This window comes from Nelusetta ayraudi, unplaced genomic scaffold, assembly GCF_046127955.1.
Source record: "Nelusetta ayraudi isolate G7.1 ecotype Tasmania unplaced genomic scaffold, CSIRO-AGI_Nayr_v1 ptg000182l, whole genome shotgun sequence".
NCBI classification, from domain to species: Eukaryota; Metazoa; Chordata; class Actinopteri; order Tetraodontiformes; family Monacanthidae; genus Nelusetta; species Nelusetta ayraudi.
In genome coordinates, this window is record NW_027466231.1 from 718,391 (window position 1) to 740,000 (window position 21,610).

General features: G+C 48.4%; 4 protein-coding genes and 3 non-coding genes across 10 annotated transcripts in view; 2 read left to right on the forward strand and 5 right to left on the reverse strand.

Annotated features, from left to right (window-relative positions):
• Positions 1–1,577: 1,577 nt before the first annotated feature.
• med17 (mediator complex subunit 17) lies at positions 1,578–8,099 on the forward strand. 3 transcript variants are annotated; one of them, XM_076015177.1, is made up of 13 exons: positions 1,578–1,672; positions 2,325–2,574; positions 3,333–3,496; positions 3,572–3,791; positions 3,963–4,099; positions 4,203–4,284; positions 4,599–4,751; positions 4,949–5,079; positions 5,698–5,882; positions 6,385–6,522; positions 7,113–7,230; positions 7,341–7,500; positions 7,683–8,099. In XM_076015177.1, the coding sequence occupies exons 2-13, from the start codon at positions 2,340–2,342 to the stop codon at positions 7,889–7,891; spliced, it is 1,932 nt and encodes a 643-aa protein (XP_075871292.1). In that variant the 5' UTR covers positions 1,578–1,672; positions 2,325–2,339; the 3' UTR covers positions 7,892–8,099. The 3 variants fall into 3 exon arrangements, with proteins under 3 accessions (XP_075871292.1, XP_075871294.1, XP_075871293.1); XM_076015179.1 differs by having other exon boundaries at positions 1,613–1,672; positions 2,331–2,574; XM_076015178.1 differs by having other exon boundaries at positions 1,625–1,715.
• A 513-nt stretch (positions 8,100–8,612) lies between these two features.
• On the reverse strand, positions 8,613–12,448 carry vstm5 (V-set and transmembrane domain containing 5). Of its 2 annotated transcripts, XM_076015181.1 has the most exons (4): positions 12,186–12,447; positions 10,452–10,778; positions 9,354–9,497; positions 8,613–9,109 (listed from the first exon to the last, which is right to left on the reverse strand). In XM_076015181.1, exons 1-4 carry the CDS (start codon positions 12,259–12,261, stop codon positions 9,072–9,074), a joined length of 585 nt encoding a protein of 194 aa, XP_075871296.1. In that variant the 5' UTR covers positions 12,262–12,447; the 3' UTR covers positions 8,613–9,071. The 2 variants fall into 2 exon arrangements, with proteins under 2 accessions (XP_075871296.1, XP_075871295.1); XM_076015180.1 differs by lacking the exon at positions 8,613–9,109 and having other exon boundaries at positions 9,256–9,497; positions 12,186–12,448.
• Positions 12,449–13,865: 1,417 nt separating this feature from the next.
• Positions 13,866–18,805, reverse strand: rps3 (ribosomal protein S3). Its single transcript, XM_076015233.1, has 7 exons — positions 18,676–18,805; positions 17,791–17,921; positions 17,290–17,383; positions 16,468–16,562; positions 15,584–15,771; positions 14,806–15,020; positions 13,866–13,948 (listed from the first exon to the last, which is right to left on the reverse strand). The coding sequence occupies exons 1-6, from the start codon at positions 18,703–18,705 to the stop codon at positions 14,815–14,817; spliced, it is 744 nt and encodes a 247-aa protein (XP_075871348.1). The 5' UTR covers positions 18,706–18,805; the 3' UTR covers positions 13,866–13,948; positions 14,806–14,814.
• On the reverse strand, positions 14,439–14,587 carry LOC142881155 (small nucleolar RNA SNORD15). Its single transcript, XR_012925521.1, has one exon. It is a non-coding gene; the product is annotated as a small nucleolar RNA SNORD15 (small nucleolar RNA).
• Positions 16,027–16,175, reverse strand: LOC142881154 (small nucleolar RNA SNORD15). Its single transcript, XR_012925520.1, has one exon. It is a non-coding gene; the product is annotated as a small nucleolar RNA SNORD15 (small nucleolar RNA).
• Positions 16,811–16,959, reverse strand: LOC142881156 (small nucleolar RNA SNORD15). The gene has a single exon (XR_012925522.1). It is a non-coding gene; the product is annotated as a small nucleolar RNA SNORD15 (small nucleolar RNA).
• The window catches only part of LOC142881133 (solute carrier family 35 member F2-like), a 9,388-nt gene continuing 6,490 nt past the window's right edge, over positions 18,713–21,610 (forward strand). The window contains exons 1-2 of the mRNA XM_076015221.1: positions 18,713–18,845; positions 19,664–19,775. Coding sequence (XP_075871336.1) covers positions 18,803–18,845; positions 19,664–19,775 — 155 coding nt within the window. The 5' untranslated portion in view covers positions 18,713–18,802. The remainder of the gene's footprint in view (positions 18,846–19,663; positions 19,776–21,610) is intronic.

The window sequence follows — 21,610 nt, forward strand, 5'->3', positions numbered from 1 at the left end:
CACACCTCATGTCACCGTCAATATGACACCGTGGCTGAAGATTCCATAGACAATCACACCTTCATATGGGGGACCTCATGGAGCAGCACTGAGCTCCCAGGATGGGTTCTCTCTGGCCTGTATGATGGGAACCTTCTCCACTTTGCCTCTAAAGTGCTTGGGAGGACGCAGCAGAAGATGAGCCTGGTGATGGAGCTGACAGGGTCTTCTGTCAGGCCTGTGAGGGAGGCACACATCAGAACAGTAACTGAGGGGAGATGGTAGGTGGTGGAAGAGGTTAGAAGGTAATCAGCTGGCTATGAAATGAGGAAGTGGTGGGCACGGCCCAGACGCGATGGGGGGGACCCACCTGTTCTGTGGTCTATAAACTGGGGAGAAAGGACTTGCTGGTTTCAGAAGTCACCAGAACGGAACAGGAAGTGACAGGGTGCAAACACTCTGCTGGTCAGATATCTGGAAGCTTCCGTGTGTACAAGTAAGTTTCCTCATGAGACCTTCAAACAGCCTCCTTGCTCCTGACAACTTCCACTGGTGGCTCCACAATGAACCAATCAGCACTCTCTTTCAGACATACTGGATATGGTGCTGTGGTCTTCAGATGGAAACATTTCCGCTCCTAGTGGAACTGACGGTGCCTTGGAGGAGGAGCTTGAGGCTGCCCATGAGAAAAAGCAACACACATCAAGTTAATGTAATTCAGAAAACTCCTCAAGTCAGCTGGAGGAAATGTGTGCGCTTTCCGCAATACCACACCTAACCCTAACCCTAACCCAATACCACACCTAACCCTAACCCTAACCCAACACCACACCTAACCCTAACCCTAACTTGATGACATGGTTTGAAGATGACGGTATTGTTGCTCCTGTCACTGGGATGAAGAGCTTAAAGAAGCGTCCATCAAAGCTGAAGCAGAATCATTTATATGGATGAACAAACACTGATCCGCTGCTCTTATTGCCAATATTGGTGTCCCAGTCATTTCAATGGAGCTTCTCACCGGGTTACTTCAAGTACATGCTGTTAGTACACACTGTCAGTACACGCTGTTAGTACACACTGTTAGTACACACTGTCAGTGCACACTGTTAGTACACACTGTCAGTACACACCGTCAGTACATTTTATGAAGAAAAACTGTGTTACTTGAAAATGTAGTTAAACGGTGTAATTATATTTTTGTTTTCAAATTTTAAAGAAATGTTGTTTCATTACAGACAAAATAGACAAGGGGAAAAATATTTCATCTAAATACATTCATTCATTTTCCATACCCGCTTAGTCCCGAGCTCAGGGTCCCGGGGGCGAAGGCAGGGGACACCCTAGGACAGCTGGGGGTCTGATGGAGCCTCCCAGCTGTCCTAGGGCGAAGGCAGGGGACACCCTGGACAAGTTGCCAGTTCATCGCAGGGCCTTCATCTAAATATCTGTTTGATGAATGAAAATGTTTCACGTGAATGTTCATACATGTCAGTGTAATCCTTTCCTACGGACTTATTTCCTCAAATTGGAAATGTTTTTACGTCGACGAAGCTAAATAGTGTCTCATTTTAATGTTAATCACTGCAGCAAGCTAACACATCGGCGTCCGCCGGGAGGAGGAAATGACGTAACGAAGTAGGCGGAAGCAGAAGAAGAAGAAGAAGAAGCAGAAGAAGAAGAAGAAGCTAACGTAAATAAACATCTTTACTCGTTGAATTTGCCTTGAATGGAAGGTAGACGTGCGCGGCGATTTTCATTCTGTCTTTCAGCTCATCGACTGGAGTTAGCGGATTAGCATTCTGCGCTGCAGTTAGCAGCAGTCAGTCACAATGAAATGCAACATTTCACAAAACTGACGCTGCGCGTGTCCCGTTAGCCAAGACTGTATGCTCTTCTCTCCTCTTCTTCTTCATACCAGATAGAAACACTGGCTGGTCCGTGACACAGTGCAGTGCAGCGCAGGCTTTAATTATTGAGATGTTGTAAAGTTGTGTTTTCCGGAAGTATTGAAAGCAGTGAATGTTCATCCATCCGGTGCTACTTCATGAGTGCTAAACGTTCGCTTTTCCCGCATACTTTGTTTTAGTGTTTGAAGTCATTCATTTCCTGTTTCTTTTTTTATTTAGTGTCTCTGAATTACCGAGATACTTCAAGGCCCAAAAAACTGAAAATTCATATTTATTTTTTTTAAAGCCAGAAGTACAGAGAAAAACTGCTCTGTATAAATTCTGAAAAACACGTTTGGTCCACGAGGAAAGGAGTGAAGATGTGAGGGTTCGGGTTATGTGAGGTTTTTTGATCAGCAGAAGCTGAGAGGTGTGGCTCCATCTTCTGGTCCTCAGGTGCAGCTGCTGAAGATGTCTGGAGGCCCAGCAGTGCGAGTCAGCATCGAGTCCACCTGCGAGAAGCAGGTGCAGGAAGTGGCTCTGGACGGGACGGAGACTTATGTCCCTCCGCTGTCCATGTCCCAGAACCTGGCCAAGCTGGCCCAACGGATCGACTTCAGCCAAGGTTCTGACTCGGAGGAGAACGACACCGAGGCAGAACCCAGGGAGCGAGACTGGACCAAGCCGGAGCTGGAGGACGACGAGGGTGAGAGGAAGAACAGCGGTCAGAATCAGACCAATCGGAGGTCTTTATTGAGCCCACATTGGGGACGTTTGCACAGTTAGAGCAGCGTGTGCAGTGTAAAGAGAATAATTCAAATGAAATACAATATGTATACAAATTATTAAATATTAAAATAAGTGCTTTATGGGATTATGTAGCTGCAGTAGAGGTCATATTTAGTCCAAGCTGGAGTTTTATACTTTAATCACAACTGCTTTGAGTCAGTGAGTCACTTTCTGCTTCTTGTGTCTCTGCTGAAACTCCACAGTTTCTCCTGTCACACTTCAACGTGTTGTTGTATAATATTTTGACTAAAATGAAATACAGAAGATGAAGTGCTTTCATCTTTGAAACAGGAAATTCCTGCCCACTGAGCAGCTTTTCTCTGATTGGTTGGCTTCTCTTTTCATGTGTAAAGCACTTTAAGGTTCCTCTGGATGTTGCACAGTACTCGATTGATTGATTGATTGATTGATTGATTGATTGATTGATTGAAATGGTTGCTTGCATCATTAGTTGATTAAATTGAAGAAACATTTTCAGCAGCAGTTTAAAGTAAAGCTTGTTGATGGCGGTGAGATCCTGGGGCTGTAAAGTAAAGCATAAAGATATAAAATAGTATATATAAAGCATGATGGATGGATGGATGGATGGATGGATGGATGGATGGATGGATGGCTGGGTGGATGGATGGATGGATGAAGAAGTGAAGGAAGGTGGATGTTCTTGTGCTCTCGCAGGAACAGTCAAGTTCCAGCCGTCTCTGTGGCCCTGGGACTCGGTGAGGAACAACCTGCGCAGCGCCCTGACGGAGATGTGCGTCCTGCACGACGTCCTCAGTGTGGTGAAGGAGAAGAAGTACATGGCCTTGGACCCGGTGTCCCAGGACCCAGCAGCCAGCAAGGTGCACTGACTTCACTGGTGAGCCCTGCTTCTGGAAGAAGCCGCTGGCTCAGGACTTTGTCCCTGTGTTGCTCAGAGCCCTCAGGTGTTCCAGCTCATCAGTAAGAAGAAGTCTCTGGCCACAGCAGCTCAGCTGCTCCTCAAGGGAGCGGAGAAGCTCAGCAAGTCAGTGGCTGAGAACTTGGAGAACCGGAGGCAGCGGGACTTCAACTCCGAGTTGCTGCGACTGCGCTCGCAATGGAAACTACGAAAAGTGGGCGACAAGATTCTGGGCGATCTGAGCTACAGAAGTGCAGGTGATGGAGTCCAGGAGCAGAACCTCAGAACCTTCTGCTTTCTTCTACACATTGTGGTGTCAGTTTATGTCTGCAGCCCCAGATCATAACTTCTTCTTCTTCTTCTTCTTCTTCTTCTTCTTCTTCTTCTTCTTCTTCTTCTTCTTCTTCTCTGGCCTTTCACTCCTTCAGGTTCACTCTTTCCTCACCACGGAACGTTCGAGGTGATCAAGAACACGGACATTGATTTGGAGAAGAAGCTCCCGGAGGACTACTGCCCTCTGGACGTGCACATCCCCAGTGACCTGGAAGGATCTGCTTACATCAAGGTGAGGGGGCGCTGCTGCCTCTTCATGAAGCTCACTGAGTCTGTTCTGATGCTACAACCACCGAGCAGCAGTGACACTCTGAAACCTGCTGTTCTGCTTGCAGGTCTCCATCCAGAAACAGGCTCCTGATATTGGCGACCTGGGAACCATGCACTTCTTCAGAAGGCCACCAAAAACCAGAGCAGGTCGGCTGCTGTCTGCCTGCCTGCCTGCCTGCCTGCCTGCCTGCCTGCCTGCCTGCCTGTCTGTCTGTCTGTCTGTCTGTCTGTCTGTCTGCCTGCCTGCCTGCCTGCCTGCCTGCCTGCCTGCCTGTCTGTCTGTCCGAAACAGTGAAGCTCTTCAACATTCTCCTTACTTTGCATCTTTAAAAGAAGCATAGCAGCCCTCCTGCTGGGTGTGATCAGGATCGGCTCTCACTGAGGCTTCTCCTGGTTTTTCTCACCTTTGCTTCTTGGTTGTGGTCCTCAGTGTTGACGGCTGTTGTCTTGTTGCCTCCCAGGTACGCAGGCCTGGCACGTCAAGCTGGAGGCGGCTCAGAATGTTCTGCTCTGTAAGGAGATCTTTGCTCAGCTGTCCAGGGAAGCGGTGCAGATCAAGTCTCAGATCCCTCACATCGTGGTGAAGAACATGATCATCTCACAGCCGTTTCCAGGTGACCTCAGCCACACTTTGCACTCACAGTGGGATCTCCCCTCACCGGCACGCAGCTGCTCTTCATAGATCCTGTGTGTTTCCAAAGCTGGCTCAGATCCCTGATCCCGGTACCGTTCCTAAACCGAGCCGGTCCAGACCGGGACCCCCTGTCCTGCTCCAGAATGGTGATGCTGGTTCCTCCCGCTGTGTCTCCAGGGTTGCAGCTCTCCATCTCACTGTGCCACTCCAGCGCAGAGCGGAAGAACCAGCGAGCGTCCTCGGAGAAAGCCAAGCCGGACGACCACCTGTATGTGCTGGAACACAACCTGCATCAGATGATCAGAGAGGTAAAGATCTCAGTGTCTTCAGTGTCATCGCACCGCCTCGCCACCAGGGGTTCACTCAACCACCGAGCACAGCTGTCCATGTCTGCCTCCAGCTTTAGAAACGTTCACGTCACATCAGGAGACAGCAGTGGTTCCCAGTGATGAGACCGTGGTGCTCCACCATTGTCCAATCACAGCCACCGTAGTTTCAAAATCCTCCCCAGAATCACTTTGCTTCGTATCACATCTGCTTTTATTGAACCCTAGCACAAACATATCATAGATAGTTAAATATTGTCAGAATGGACCTACAATGCACAAGAACCTCCACATCTGTCTGTCTGTCTGTCTGTCTGTCCGTCTGTCCAAAGTGACTTCGCTACATTGTTAACATCAAACTCCAACTGTTGTGTGTGTGTGTGCTCTCAAACAAGCTGATTAACCACAAAACACACTAAAAGCGTCTGATTTATGGATATTGAGTATTTCACTCACTGGCTCACTGACTCACCCACTCACTGACTCACTGACTCACTGACTCACCCACTCACTGACTCACCCACTCACTGACTCACTCAGATATACAGGTGCACACAACAATACCAACGTGATGAGAAGCAAGTTGTGTCTTGGTTTCAGTTCCACAAGCAGCAGCTGAGCTCGGTGGTGATGCCTCATCCCGCCAGCGCCCCCTTTGGCCACAAACGGCAGCGGCTGGCGGGGCCGCTGGCCTTCAGCAAAGCGGAGATCTCCAGCCTGCAGCAGAGTGAAGGTCTGCTGGAGAAGATCATCCGCCAGGCCAAGCACATCTTCCTGCGCAGCAGGTCAGTCCAGCTGGACCCCCCAGCAGCACCTGCTCCGGTTCTGAAGGCCCAGACCCAGAGGACGTTTATTAACACACGTAGATGCAATGCACTGCTATCAATATTGATATTATTATTCTAGTCCTGTCGTGGACTAGAATCCCTTCTTTGAAGCTCTAAACTTTCCCCAACACTCAGCAGACTTGTCAAGGATGAACGAGTGCGTGAAGATTCCATCACATAAGAAATGAAGTGTAGCTGCTCCACAGCGCCACCTACAGGCAAAAAACACTTCTGACTACTAGAACCATTCTAGTGGCCACTAGGAAGGTCGTAGATGCACTGGACACTTGTGTTGGTCTCATCAAGACCTACCTGTCATATACTGCGACCTCTGACCTTGTGAGGGGTTCTCCCTGCTTCCTGGGCCAGCAGTGGGTGATGTCATCAAACTGTGTGCTGTCAAAGCTCCGTTATATTGTGGAGGTGTGATTGTGTGTTGCCCCCTGGTGGTGTGCTGCAGGACTGCGAGGACCATCGACAGTCTGGCCAGCCGCATCGAGGACCCTCAGATTCAGGCCCACTGGTCCAACATCAACGACGTGTACGAGTCCAGCGTCAAGGTGCTCATCACCTCCCAGGGCTACGAGCAGATCTGCAAGTGAGTGGACAGAGGACCAATCACAGGCCTCGGACCTCCAAGCCTATCCAGCCTCAGCCAATGAGTTTGCAGAGTCCCGATGGAGCAAACGTCTCAACTTCTGCTGCTGTGATTGGCCGATGGTATCCAAGCATTGAGGGCCATTCTGTTCAATGGACGACTCGTGTCCAGGTGTCGTAGATTAAAAACAATACTAACAATAACAATATGATAAAGTAGCTGTGACACAACCGAGCCTATCTTAGGAAATCTACTGCAGACTTTGAGGTCTTTGTGGGCGAGAGACCTTCATATTTTTCACATTGTGAATTATTAGCATGTTATCAATCTGAATGAGCTTCGAATCATTTCAATGTCCAATAGTGAGGAGGTGTCTTATATTATTATTACATCATCATCATCATCATCATCATCATCATCATCATCTTCTTCTTCTTCTTCTTCTTCATCATCATCATCTCTCCTTTTTCAAGTTTATTTGGATGTGTAAATAATTTGTCTACGTATTTTTATATAACTGCAAATTCTGGTTCTGTTTCTGGTTTGGCAGCGTGATGTCAGCTGATCATTATCAACCCTCTGCTTGTCAGGTCCATCCAGCTGCAGCTCAACATCGGAGTGGAGCACATCAGGGTGGTGCACAGGGACGGCCGAGTGGTTCTGCTGTCGCACCAGGAGCAGGAGCTGCAGGACTTCCTGCTGTCCCAGGTCACACACACACACACACACACACACACACACACACACACACACACACACACACACACACACACACACACACAGTCTGGGGCTGCAGCTGTCTATGTGGTGTTGTGCAGATGTCGCAGCACCAGGTGCATGCGGTGCAGCAGCTGGCCAAGGTGATGGGCTGGCAGGTCCTCAGCTTCAGTAACCAGGTGGGCCTGGGACCAGTGGAGAGCATTGGCAACGCCTCGGCCGTCACCGTGGCGTCCCCTAGTGGAGAGCACGCCATCACCGGTGAGTGGCCAACAGCCACACACACACACACACACACACACACACACAGGCACTGCTCATCTACACCAGGGGTTGAGCACCCACACCAGTACTGGTACTGATACTGGACTTGAGTACCACGACACCAGTACCAGTTGTACATGTGTGTGTGTGTGTGTGTGTGTGTGTTTCTGATGGGTCAGTTCGTAACGGGCCGGAGAGCGGCTGCAGGGTGTCGGTGCAGTTCCCCCGCAGCCACAGCAAGGAGGCGCTGAAGAGCGACGTGGTGCAGGAGGCCAAGTGGACCCAGCTGAGGGGTCCGAGCCGCGAGGTGGACTGGAGCCGCATGGAGGGACGCAACTTCGTCTACAGGATGGAGCTGCTGATGGCCGCGCTCACTTCCTTTTGCTGAGGGCAGCGGCGACGCTCACTTCCTGTTCACTTCCTGTTCACTTCCTGCTGCTGAGACTACTTTTCAGGCCTTCAGAGGGAAATCCTGGAGCTTCACTTTGTGCCGCTGCTTCTGATTCACTCAACACTTTGATAGAAATAAAACACATAGAGTTGCCAGACTGCAGTCTGTTGGTGGCAGAAGCACAGCAGATCCTTTAACAGCACATTTTATTTCTCTCTCTTCTTTTGTTTCATTCTACAATGTTGTGGAAAGTCTCACGACTCACTGGAAAGACTCGAGAGATCCACCTGGTTGAATTGTTCCAGATGGAGAACCTGCAACAGTCACATGGTGACGCAACGTGACGATCAACCTGCAGCAACTTCCTCTTTCAACAAGACAGGAATGAAAACATTCAGCAGCATAACAATAATAATAATAATAATAATAATTATTATTATTATTATTGTTGTTGTTATTACTATTATAATAATAAACGTCTTTGGAAAATTCTTTGACTTTATTATCACGTCTTTTTTTTTTCAATCCAGGTTCATCAGCAAGGAGCAGTTATTGCATAGAAAAGTAAAAAAACAAGACAATCTGATGTGTTTCTGTTGTATTGGTCAAGGTCAGGGTCAGGGTGATGGAGGTCAGGGTCAGACTCAGGGTGATGGAGGTCAGGGTCAGACTCAGGGTGATGGAGGTCAGGGTCAGGGTGATGGAGGTCAGGGTCAGACTCAGGGTGATGGAGGTCAGGGTCAGACTCAGGGTGATGGAGGTCAGGGTCAGGGTGATGGAGGTCAGGGTCAGACTCAGGGTGATGGAGGTCAGGGTGACGGAGGTCAGGGTCAGACTCAGGGTGATGGAGGTCAGGCTCAGGGTCAGGGTGATGGAGGTCAAGGTGATGGAGGTCAGGGTGACGGAGGTCAGACTCAGACTCAGGGTGACGGAGGTCAGGGTGATGGAGGTGATGACTGAGGAAAGTCAGTGAAACTTGAGCTAGATAAGAAACTTTATTGATCCCTTTGGGAGACTTCCTCAGGGAAATGAAGACTTTAGTTGCTGCAGTTGAACTGAAACCTGAAGAGACGCAGATTCTTTAATATCTCGCAGCTTGTGATGACATCACAGCAACGTTGTGATGTCATTGTGAGAGTGGGAGGCCAGGATGAGCCGCAGTGCAGCGAGGCGTCCATCAGAGGCGCTGCAGCTCCGTCGCATCATTTCCCAGTTCTGGGAAAAGAAAGAAAAGATTTCCTTTGTCCTCAGTGAATTAAAGAGGAAACAGGAAGTAAATGCCACTGTTTAGTTACTAGTGTTTAGTTACTAGTGTTTAGTTACTTTAGAGAACTTCTAATGTAATTTATTTGATAAACAGCAGCAGTTGATGAAACTCAACTACAGCCATGAGTGCAGAACACTCGCAGTGTTTTGTGTTGTTGTTGTTGTTGTTGTTGTTGTGTCCTTGTATCTTCACCTTTCACGTGTTTACTGCACTTCCACGCCACCACCCTGCCGTACAGCTTGTCCAGTAGCCACATGGTTAGCATTAGCAGTGCGGCTACGCAGGCTAGCGCTAACGCTGACACCGACAGGTACTGCAGGTCCTCGTACAAAACCTCTGGAGGGAGGAGAAGAAAACATCCCATAATGTCAAGTTATTCAAAGCTTCTTGTTGGGTTCGGGTGGAGGAAACTAGCGAGTCGACGTCGCTGCAAGGCACAGACACACAAAGACACACAAAGACACACAAAGTCAGAAGATCACTCCAAATTCAGTCTTGTTTCCTTTTTTCCATTTTTTCCTGGAAAAAGGGAAGAAAAAAGGGGAACACACACGCAACCTTCCAGCTCTGAGGCAACAGTGCTACGCTAACCAACAGTGCTACGCTAACCACTGCGCCACCGTGTTGCTCCGTCAACTGCACTCTGTTGAGCTCGGTTTGATGGATGCAGAAGTGATGAAGACGTGAAGATCAGAACGATGACAAAGTAAAAAACGGAGGAAAAGATTTGAAAATGAGAAAATTCAAGTGACAGCTCCTGCAGTAGCAACATATTTCCAACTAACAACATGTGTACATTATGGGATGTTTGATATGAACTGCTAGTGAAGAACTCTTGTCCAACCAGCTACTGTTAAATTAGCCAATTAATAACAAACTGTGGTTTTAAACCATTAAATGTTGCTCTTCCACCACGAAGTGCAGAGAAATAGAAGAGAGTAGAACAGAATAGAACAGAATAGAACAGAATAGAAGAGAGTAGAACAGAATAGAAGAGAGTAGAACAGAGTATAACAGAATAGAAAAGAGTAGAACAGAGTAGAACAGAATAGAACAGAATAGAACAGAGTAGAACAGAATAGAACAGAGTAGAACAGAGTAGAAGCCTTTATTGATGCCACAGTGGGGAAATGACAGCAACAACAGAATGCAAAGGATGGAAAATTATATGAATTAAGAATAAATGAAGAAATAAAATATTTATAGAGTAAAAAGGGAAAATCAAGTTCTTTACACCTGTGGACAATTGTGTTATTTGCAGTCCTGTGACGGTCACTAGAAGCTGCTGACCTTTGACCTCGAGCAGCAGCACAGCATCCTTGCTGCTGCCGCTGTCCTCTGCGACGGTGAGCAGGTAGACGCCGGCGTCCTGCAGCTGCAGCTCCAGCAGTGTCAGGGAGCCGTTGAGGTGCGTCTGCACTCGCCCGCTGTAGTCGGCCGACACATTGGGGTACGCCCCCTGCTGCCAGGAGGCCACGGCGCGGCTGGACGACTCCGACGTGAAGGTCCAGAGGATGGTGGGGGCGCCAGAGCAGCGCACATCCACCGAGAAGAAGACGTCGTCCTGCACGGAGCGACTGAGGCTCCTGCTGGGAACCTGGATGGAGATGAAGGCAGCTGCAGAGACAGAGAGAGAGAGAGGGGGGCGGGGGAGAGAGAGGGGGGTGTGGGGGGGGGAGAGAGTGAGAGGGAGAGAGGGGGGGGGAGAGAGAGAGAGGGGGAGAGAGAGACAGAGAGAGAGAGTGAGAGAGAGGGTGGGGGAGAGAGAGACAGAGAGAGAGAGTGAGAGACACAGAGAGAGAGAGGGGGGGGAGAGAGAGAGAGAGTGAGAGAGAGAGGGGGGGAGAGAGAGAGGGGGGGGGAGAGACACAGAGAGAGAGAGTGAGAGAGACACAGAGAGAGAGAGAGAGGGGGGGGAGAGAGAGAGAGAGAGAGAGAGAGAGAGGGGGGGAGAGAGAGAGGGGGGGGAGAGACACAGAGAGAGAGAGTGAGAGAGACACACAGAGAGAGAGGGGGGGGGGAGAGAGAGAGAGAGAGAGAGAGAGAGAGAGAGAGAGAGAACTTAGTCAAACACACTGAAACACATCCAACCTCATTCTAACAGCAAAACATTGCAGTCAAGTCAAATACATGCAGTTATTACGACTCAATATGAGAAGTTTTCAACTGATCAGCTAGGAGCAGTGAGTGAAGTACAGGCTGTCGGGGGGGTCGGACCCCTGATGGACCCCTCGGACCCCCTGGAAACCTCTCAGCTGAGACTGAGAGGTCTTCAAGGTCACCCTGGCTGATATCAACATGAACCTCCTGCATGTTGAGCAAGTCCGGGGTTTTCTGACTCACTGGAGCAAAACTGCACTGCAGTGCAACACTGTGCTGCTGTGTTTGTGATCCATTGTGGTTCTATTGTGGTTCTATTGTTGTTCTATTGTAATGAGCTCAGAGTTCCTTGTTGTGAACTGAAGTCAAACTAGTTGGACCAGGTGAGAGGTTCCAGTGTGAACTGCTCCTGGTGCCAAAACACTCATCAAACATCTGCAGGAACCGGTTCCACCAGCTGCTGCTGGTGGGGTTAGGGTTAGCTGGTTCCACCAGCTGCTCCTGGTGGAACCAGCTAACCTTAACCCTAACCCAACTAACCCTAACCCTCCAGCCAGAACGGAGCGACTCAACTCAGACAGCGGTCACCACGCTCTTCATAATTATAAACACAACAAGTTATTTTCCTCGCAGCGGCAAGAAACCATTTATCATGAACTAGTTTTACATCGTAAAAGTAAAGACACGCCCCCTGTGTGTCTTGTTCATTTCACTTCCTGTTCACTTGGAAAACTGAATCCATCAATTGCAGCCAAAAATGAGCAAATACATGAAAGCTGCTGATGTTGTAAGTCCGATTATCAGACTGAATCTAATCTGATTGTTTACGGTCGACGCGCGGCTCATTCATACAGACCACGGGTGTGAGAAGATCCTGCAGCGACATGTCGGCGGTGGAAGCGCAGACAGCAGAGGGAATCTTACCTACGTGACACACGCGCAGTGAGAGAGTGAGGAACACTGCAGCATGCTGGGAATGCGACGGTTTGAGGAGTCGCATGAGAGTCTCAACAACCGCAGCTCAGCTGGCTGCCATCTGGAGGACAGGAACACCAAGACTTCCTCCTTCCTCTTCCTCTCCTTCTTCTTCTCCTCCTCCTCCTTCACTCTTTCACCAGTCTTCAGTTTGTTTCACTGCAGTTCTCCGCTGGTCCTTGTCCTCCTTTCATCTGTGGCTGAGTTTCCCTTCATACCTGTGCAGTGCCGCTAAGCCCGGCTCCCTGGCCCCGCCCACCTGGACACCTATCAGACAGGTTGGGCCGGAGGTCACTGAGCCAACACTGACTCAGCCCTCTGTGATCTCACGGCCGCTCCCACTCCTGCAAACAACTGCTGTGAGATATTTCTGCTCATTGACTCACACACATGCAACCAGCAACAGCATGGTATATATACATGTATACAGTATATACAGTATGTATGCATATATGTGTTTGTGTGACAGATGTTACAGCTTTATTTCCCCAAATCCAATTTTTCTGCCTGTTTCTTTATTTTTTGGCTTGTTTTTTTATGTGTTTGCACTTATTTTTGTATCTATTTCGTGGAGCTTTTATTTTGGTAACTTTTGGATCCCGTGAGGAGAAGTAACTGCAACGCCCAGTTCTCTAACGCAGCCCTCCTATTCACACCAGTCTCGCGCATGTCTCCACCCCTCTACTTCTCCACTTTGTTCCTCTTAACTTCACAACAAATCCTCTTTGTTTGTGACCCTCAAGCTCCGCCCCGCAGCCAGCCCACTTTGTTGCTCACTTTCGCGCGCGTTTAATCGCTCTTTCGAAATCTGATACAAGATACTGACAAATATAATGTACGCAAATATGATGGAATTTATCGTTTGCGCTATTTTATTTTGAAAATTGACTGGATTTTCTCGTTTTTCTTTGAGCGACTTCCTGTCCAGATGACGCAGACTGCTCGCGGCTCGCGCACAAAATAGAGCAGACGGCGAAACGACAAATGCATGGCACGAACCGCCCCGCGTCTACTGTGAACCACTGCACCGGTTAACATGGGCGCCCAATGGAAGCGGTCTGCGCCTCGCGCCCAGCGTGAACCGGAAGTAACTGTGTCCGTCTTTGCAGAGGTGAATTGTGGTCAAACAACACTGAATAGTACTAAAGTACTAATACACACCAAACACTGAATAGTACTGCAGTGCTAATACACACTAAACTGGACAGTACTAAAGTACAAGTACACAATCAGACACTGAACAGAGGCACAGGTTGAACTCAGTAATGTCACACGTGATGTCTGTGGCCGTCACGTGCTGCTGGTGAGACTGAGAGGGATGTCAGTGATGGACCACGTGGTCTCCAGGGCGCCTCCTTCAGGTCAACATGAAGCTGACATCCCTGCTTGCAGTCATTGAGTGGAGCTCCCACCGCGGTTCTGCAGGTGATCACTGATCACCAGCACTGACCATCGGGCTCATCAAGTCTCCTCCACTGTGCAGTGTTTCATCACTGGCAGCAGCAGCAGCAGCAACAACACTCACCTGAACTGCTGAAGTGGAGAAACTACCGTACCAGCGCCACCTGGTGTTTGCCGGCTGAAGACTCCAGAGCCTCAATACTGAATGAAATTACACAACACAATTGATTTTTTAGTTTTTTATTTACCAGATTTTATTTTGTACACAAAACTCGAATCTTGCTTCCAACTTGAGGAGCGTCTGGAAAAACCTGCAGGAAGAAACAACGACAACGATGAACACAACTGGAAAACACAACCAGACTTCAATCACTGCAGACAGGAAGTCACCGTTCAGCAGCGACAACATCCATGCTTTATATCCTACATTCACCTTCCTGTCTGGGACTCATTACATCTTCTAGAGAGTCTTAATGATGATGACCATCTTCATCATCATCATCACCACCACCTCACCACTGTGTCGTGATGCCCTCTGGTGGCGCTGGAGGGGAAAACTCCACTTCCTGCTACTCTGAGCGTTGTGACACCAAAGAGCCCAGGTTGGTGGTTGAAGCTCGACCTTGACCTTTGACCCTTGACCATGGCCCATTTTAAAAAATAAAAACCACCTAAATAACATCTCTGACTCTTGCAAGTCGACCTCATTGCTCATTGATCACCATGATCAATAACCATCCTGGTCCCTGCTGATGGTTCTAAGTGGGGGTTCTAGGTGATTCTGGATGGTGGATCAGTAACCCTTCTCAGACAAATGCCTCAGGTCTTCAGTGTACCAGGACTGCTCCTGGTGAACCAGCAGAGGTCCACAGAACGTGGAGCTCCGCCGGTTCTTCACCAGGGACTGAGTCCTGGTCCTGGTCCGACTCGTCATCGTCTCATCACCGAAGGCACCACAGAAGAAGAACCAACACTGCTGCTGGACTCTGGATCCACCAGGTGTTTGGACTAAAGAGCAAATAAATCAAGTCTGGATTCTTCACTGGAGAGTTTCTCAACTGGTGGCTCGCAGCCCAAAAGTGGGTGTCTGCAGAGCTGTTTTGATTGGGTGGCAGGTTTCCTGTTTCCTATAGTTTATAATTGTTTAATGTTAAAACTCCAGCCTGACCTTTGACCTCTAGGCAGTGGGCACCGGCGCCCCCTGGGGGACGGGCACAGGGGCGTCGGGCTTGGCGGCCCCCTTCTGCTCAGAGATGGGCGTGGTGGGGTGAGGCTCGTCCTTGGGCTCCACGATGCTGACGTGGTCTGGAAGAGGCTTCTTAGGACCGATCTTCCCACTGGGGTCCCAGGGGAGCATGATCTTCACCTTGATACCCAGAACACCTGGAGGAAGACGCAGATCAATACTAGATACTAGATCAATACTCCATAGATCCTTAGAGCACCTGGAGGAGCAGGAGAATTCAGTAGTTCAACAGACAGATACTGGATCTCTAGACGTGTGATCGCACCAATAAAGTTCTGGACTTGAAGTCAGCACTGCCAATATCAGTAGTAGTAGTAGTACGAGTAGTATCAGTAGTAGTACTAGTGTAGGGTAGTACCCACACTGCCACAGCAGTACGTGGCAGACGGCCAGTATAGCAGTGTCAGTAGTACTAGCAGTAGCAAGTATCGGTAGTACTATCAGTATCAGTAGTACTAGTTGTACTAGTGTCAGTAGTACTAGCAGTAGCAGAAGTATCAGTAGTACTACTAGTACTATCAGTATCAGTAGTACTACTAGTACTATCAGTATCAGTAGTACTAGTGTCAGTAGTACTAGTGTCAGTATCAGTAGTACTAGTAGTACTAGTATCAGTAGTACTAGTTGAACTAGTATCAGTAGTACTGGTATCAGTATCAGTAGTACTAGTTGTACTAGTGTCAGTATCAGTAGTACCCACCCTGTCTGAGCAGTACGTGGCGGACGGCCGTGTCCACGTAGTAGTTGACGGGGTCTCCACTGTGGATCATCAGGCCATCCACAAACTTCATGGACTTTGCCCTTTGACCCCTGAGCTTGCCGGACACCACCACCTCACAACCCTTGGCCCCGCTCTCCATGATGAACCTCAGCACGCCGTAGCAGGCCCTGCACACACACATGACAGCAAAGCCAAGAGGGTCAGGTTCTGGAGTTCTGGACGTCCTCTTCTCCAACACTGGAACACTGGACCGCCTTCACACAGCATCCAGATCCAGCAGGACAAACCTTCACTGAGGGATATTAAGACTTCAGCGGTATTAGATACATACTAGATATATAGAACCTAGATCTACAGCTACTAGACCACCACTACTCCCTGCTGTCATCTCTGATAAAGCAACCAGGCTGCAGAGCTTCCACCCTTCTCAGACAAATGCCTCAATGTCTTCACTGGATCAGGACCCACCAGTCCCGGGAACTGGACCAGACCCACAGAACGTGGCACTGACCCAGTCGACCCAGGACCAGAGGAGGTTCTGCTCCGACTCGTCATCGTATCATCACCGAAGGGACCCGAACCTCCCAGCAGCAGCGCCCCCTGCTAAAGCATTCCAGGAGTTACTGTTCTGATGGAGTCAAGAGACGCCACCTAGTGGCTCCCGTTGGAAAACACCAACGGTTTCACCACTGGTTACAAGTGCAGTGACCCCACCACAACTGGCGTCAGGTGACAATCACCACTGCCAGACCTCCCTGCAGCTGGAAGTGTTCTAGGTTGTTCTGGATGGTTCTAGGTTGTACTGTGGTGGTTCTAGGGTAGTTCTGGTGTTGACCCCACAGCTGGTGTGAGGTGAAGCTCACCTCCTCACTGCCAGGCCTCCCAGCAGTTTGTAGCGCAGCGACTCGGCCTGGGCAATGGCACACAGACCACGGGTGGCCACCTTCTCAGCATAGAGCTGTCAATCAAGAAGAGAGGGATGGAGAAAGATAGAGAGGGGGCAAGAGAGGGAGACCGAACACATTTAAAGGACCATAGTTGGTAATATCTTGATTTTTTCCTCTCACTTGATAAATATTTTTATTTTATTTCTTTATGATGTTTTAATTCATATAATTTTCATCAATAACCGGCCTGGTCCCTGCTGATGGTTCTGGGTGGTTCTAAGTGGGGGTTCTAGGTGATTCTGGATGGCGGATCAGTAACCCTTCTCAGACAAATGCCTCAGGTCTTCAGTGTACCAGGACTGCTCCTGGAGAACCAGCAGAGGTCCACAGAACGTGGAGCTCCGCCGGTTCTTCACCAGGGACCGAGTCCTGGTCCTGGTCCGACTCGTCATCGTCTCATCACCGAAGGCACCACAGAAGAAGAACCAACACTGCTGATGGACTCTGGATCCACCAGGTGGATTGCATTGCATTGTTGCTGTAATGATGCCAATTTCCCCCAAAGTGGATTCATAAATACTTAATAAATAAATCCAAATGGGCTCAATACATGGCAACATGTTATTTCACCTATGTTTATATTGCCAGTCCAGATCCAAAGTGAAGATCAACAGAATCTTCAGGCAGATTTCATTGACTATCAATACATTTCCATCAATATATTTGCAGCATCATGTCTGATTGAGACTCGTTGCATCTCAGCAGGCTTCAGCTGCTGATGTGCTTCTGCTCTCCTACCTCCACGCTGCCTTCAGGGAACCCGAACCTCTTCTGGACCACGGCTGTCAGCTCCCGGATGCGACGCCCCTTCTCCCCCAGAACATTCTGAGTTCTGCACACACCAGACAACACACACAGGTGTCATTATTGTAAAGCAGATTGGTGTAGTTTGGCCCCCAATACACACTCACTACCAGAGCTGCGATATAGCGCTAATACTACAGATCCCAGAATGCTCTGCTGCTCAAACAGGGCAGACGTTCATTGAAACATTTTTATTATTTTGACTTCATTGGTTTATTTTTGTTATTTTATTTTGAAAGTATTATCAGCCTGTGGTAAAGGGCTCACTCTTCTATCTTGAGGAAGATCACTTTAATCAATGTTGGACCAAAACCTTCTCCAGTTTGAGTCTGACTGCCTGATGTAAACAGTTCACAGCATTGACCACACAGTGGCGCCCACCACTGACCAGCATGAAGCACCTGTGGGACCCAGGAGGGCGAAGAGCAGCCTCACCTGGTGGCCAGGATGATGATCTCGGTCCTGGTGGGAGTCACTCGCACCTCCACTCCAGAGTATCCATCCTCGGCCAGCTCGCGGGTCAGGAACTCATTCAGCTCCGCCTTGAAGATGCCGTCTGAAACAAACTGAGCGCAGGAGAACATCGAGTGAGGGACTGCAGGTTCACACAGGAGCTCATCAAGCAGAGATGATCCTGGTCTGACATCAACTCACTGTCAATGGACACTAAAGCAACACGTTTCCTCCAATGAGGAGCCTCACCTAAACACTGCATGAATCTGCTGCTGCTCCAGACCCACTAGCACCCTGTAGGACCCCCCACCTGGTGTGGTACTGGTCCAACCCTGTAGGACCCACCACCTGGTGTGGTACTGGTCCAACCCTGTAGGACCCTAACCCCTCCATCATCACCTCCTCCACGTCCTCATTGATTTCAGATCTCCAACAGTCAGCAGATATTAATGGAACCACACCGCCTCATTACTGGCTCCTCACCGGCGACTGCGCACACACGTACACGTTCCAGTACCCTCAACTGCTGAGCCACAGTCAAATATATATATATATATATATATATATATATGTATATACATATGTATACATACAAAGTTAAATTAAACACCGTTAAAAGCGACGACCAGTTTCTCCATCAAAGATTTCAGACGACGAGTTTTGCCTGTAGCGACGACACTTGGTTAGCCAGTTAGCCTGTAAGCTCGCTAGCGGAGTGAGGCACCGCAGGATCTGCTTCAATCCTGCGGCCATCGGCCGAGGAGCCGTTGCAGCAGCGTCACATCGAGGAGCAGGAGCTCGCATCTGGTTAATGACGGCGCTATTGGTGATGAAGAGCGGAGAAAAAGAGAGAAAACTGCGACCGACCTTCCTCTTCTTCGATATCTGCACCGCCATGTTCACTGGGCCGCGGACAGGAAAGGACCGCCGGCGGAGGCGGAAATGGTTTTATACGTAAAAAGAACTTCCGGTGATGTCATAGTCGAAGCGGTTTATGGGAGTTGTAGTTGTAGAACGACAACCGCGACAGAAAGAAAGTTTGTCTTCAAGTTTCCTCTCAGTCATTGAGATTCTTTCAAAAATAATGTATTAATTATTAACAGCGCCTCAACAACACTTCACTGATCTGCTGGAATGAAAAGTAGAATGCAATGCAGGCAAGAAGAAGGCACAATAGAATAGAATAGAACAGAAGGCCTTTATTAATCCCATAGTGGGGACATTTGGGCAAAAAAATATTAAATGATATTATTTAAAAAGAAACAAGACAATAAAAAATAAAATATTTGTAGGTAGAAGAGAAAGAAAAATGTATATTTGCATCTCCTGAAGAGTTGCAGTGTTTACAGTTGTCTACACACTGACATATAAATGAGACTTTATTGCACCTTTGTGGGAACTGTGAAGAGGATGAATGAGGTCTCCAGTCAGACTGAACCGTTCAGAACCGTTGAGTGCCTTTATTCATCTTTTTATGTTCTTATTATTCTACCCTCCTTTCTTACTCTGCATTACACTGCAGTGTGTTTTGATGAACCTCTACTGATGCCTTTTAAACCGTCTTTTTCTCTCTGCACTTTGTCTTTGAAGACTCTGTTCTATTGTTTTTAAAATGTGCAACTTTTATTCATGTTAAGCACACGGAGTCGCCCTGAATATGAAAGGCACTGCTTCAATAAAACAGCCTTTCCTTGATTATTAGCAGCTCTCAGTGAGTCTTTCTTCTCACAAGGTTTATGAGTTTTTCAAGTCTTCAACACGGAGGTGAAGCAGTGACCTTTGCCCTCTGGATCAGTTAATCATTGCTGCAGACACCAGTCAAACTCACAGACCTTTCTTCTTCTCCTCCATTAAGGAAGCAGCATGGAGATTGGAGAGTGTGAGGAACCAACCAGGACCAGGACCAGGACCAGGACCTCTGGACTGCTTGCGAGAACTTGGAGGTCCAGTCAGAACGTCTGTAGCTGGTAGGTCCAGAAAATCATCAAGACTGCTTTGCTTTATTGCATTTGATTTTTAAAAAAATGGGTTCTTACTGCTTCACAGCACAGATATAATAACAACAATAATAACAATAATAACAATAATAATAATAGTAATAATAACAATAACAATGATAATAATAACAATGATAATAACAATAATAATAATAGTAATAATAAAATTGACTGCATAGTCTTTTCATGACATGTAAATATGACACTGTTGCTGAGGTCACCTTGCAAACTTAATAACTATTTGGTATAAGTATGCAAATATACAGTGTATCCTCAAAGTATTCACAGTGCTTCACTTTCCCACGTGTTTATGTTAAAGCCTTGTTATTACAGCCATAAGAAAGAAATAAAACCCCAGTGACATCACGTCTACACGAGTATTGGCAACCTTTGCTTCAATACTTTGTTGATGAACCCTTGGCTGCAGCTACAACCTCAAGTCTTTTTCGTAACATGTTGCCAGACGTCTGGCAGAGCAACCTCTGGTTCAGGTCTGGTCCAAGTCTGGTCCAGGTTTGGTCCAGGTCAGGTCCAGGTCTGGTCCAGGTCAGGTCAAGGTCTGGTCCAGGTCTGGTCCAGGGCATCTCCAGGGAGGATCTGAGCTCTGAGTTCTCAGTGTCTTCTTCACTCCTCTGATCACTCTGTGTGTTGACTGTCAGCCCAGTCTGAGGTCCAGCTCTGGAGCAGGTTCTCAACCAGGAAGTCTCAGTGCATTACTGCGTTCATCTTTCCCCCCATCCTGACTGCTCTCCCTCTTCCTGTCCCTGAGGCCACCAGCAGCTGCTTTACTGCAGGGACGGTGTTGACCTGCTGGGGAGCACCTGCTCCACCTGCTGCACCTGCTGCACCTGCTTCACCTGCTCCACCTGCTGCACCTGCTTCACCTGCTGCACCTGCTTCACCTGCTGTACCTGCTCCACCTGCTGCACCTGCTTCACCTGCTTCACCTGCTGTACCTGCTTCACCTGCTGCACCTGCTGCACCCGCTGTCCTCTAAACATGGCACCTGAATCGTTCTCATCCGACCAGAGAGTTTTGTTCCTCGTGGTCTCCGAGCCCTTCAAGTGGACTTCCGAGTGACCTCCACTAAGACCACATGGTCACTCTACCATACAGGTCTGTCCTTCTGGAAGATTCCCCTCTCTCCTCAGAGGAACTCTCTATCTCTGACAGAGGGACCATCAGGTTCTAGGTCACCTCCCTGACAAAGGTCCTTCTTCTCTGATTGGTCAGTTCAGAAGGTCGGTCAGCTCCAGGAAGAGTCCTGCTGCTTCTGAACTTCTTCCACTTCCTGAATCTCATTGGGTCCTTCAGACTTCCTGCTTGGGTTTGTGCTCTGACAATGAACTGTGGGGCTTCATATAGAAAGTATTCACGTCTCCACATCCTGTCCAATCAACTGAATTGACCTCAGGTGGAGACCAGTGAAGCTGCAGAAACATCTCAAGGTTGATCAACAGAATGAGGAAGCAGCTGAGCTTCATGGCAAAGACACTTCTATCAATGTGATTTCTGAGGGTTTTGTGTGGGTTAGGGTTGTGCATCTTTCCGTGTTTGCACTGCATGTTCATGCATATATTTGCCATTACATTGCTTTGGTCTCCAACTTGGAAGCTGTGAGGTCAAGTGTCTCTCGTCCAGTTTGCAGATTATAATCTTTATTGGTTCTCTCTCACTCTGGGGATTAGGGTTAGGGTCAACGTACCAGGATTGAAGGTTGATGGACTAAAAGTCCCTGGTTACAATGTTGCTACATGTCGGATGGGATTATTGCAAAGTTAACAACATGGCTTTACCGCTTTTTA

Excerpts from the sequence above, each read along its gene's own strand:
- med17 (XM_076015177.1), top strand. The coding sequence starts at position 2,340 with ATGTCTGGAGGCCCAGCAGTGCGAGTCAGCATCGAGTCCACCTGCGAG. Across the intron at positions 4,285-4,598 it reads GCCACCAAAAACCAGAGCAG|GTACGCAGGCCTGGCACGTC; the intron begins GTCGGCTGCTGT and ends GTTGCCTCCCAG. Across the intron at positions 4,752-4,948 it reads CATCTCACAGCCGTTTCCAG|GGTTGCAGCTCTCCATCTCA; the intron begins GTGACCTCAGCC and ends CTGTGTCTCCAG.
- vstm5 (XM_076015180.1), bottom strand. The coding sequence starts at position 12,261 with ATGCGACTCCTCAAACCGTCGCATTCCCAGCATGCTGCAGTGTTCCTC. Across the intron at positions 10,779-12,185 it reads ACTGCGCGTGTGTCACGTAG|CTGCCTTCATCTCCATCCAG; the intron begins GTAAGATTCCCT and ends CTGTCTCTGCAG. Across the intron at positions 9,498-10,451 it reads GCTGCTGCTCGAGGTCAAAG|AGGTTTTGTACGAGGACCTG; the intron begins GTCAGCAGCTTC and ends TCCTCCCTCCAG.
- rps3 (XM_076015233.1), bottom strand. The coding sequence starts at position 18,705 with ATGGCGGTGCAGATATCGAAGAAGAGGAAG. Across the intron at positions 15,772-16,467 it reads GGAGGCCTGGCAGTGAGGAG|GGCCTGCTACGGCGTGCTGA; the intron begins GTGAGCTTCACC and ends GTGTGTGTGCAG. Across the intron at positions 15,021-15,583 it reads CCACGTACTGCTCAGACAGG|GTGTTCTGGGTATCAAGGTG; the intron begins GTGGGTACTACT and ends GTCTTCCTCCAG.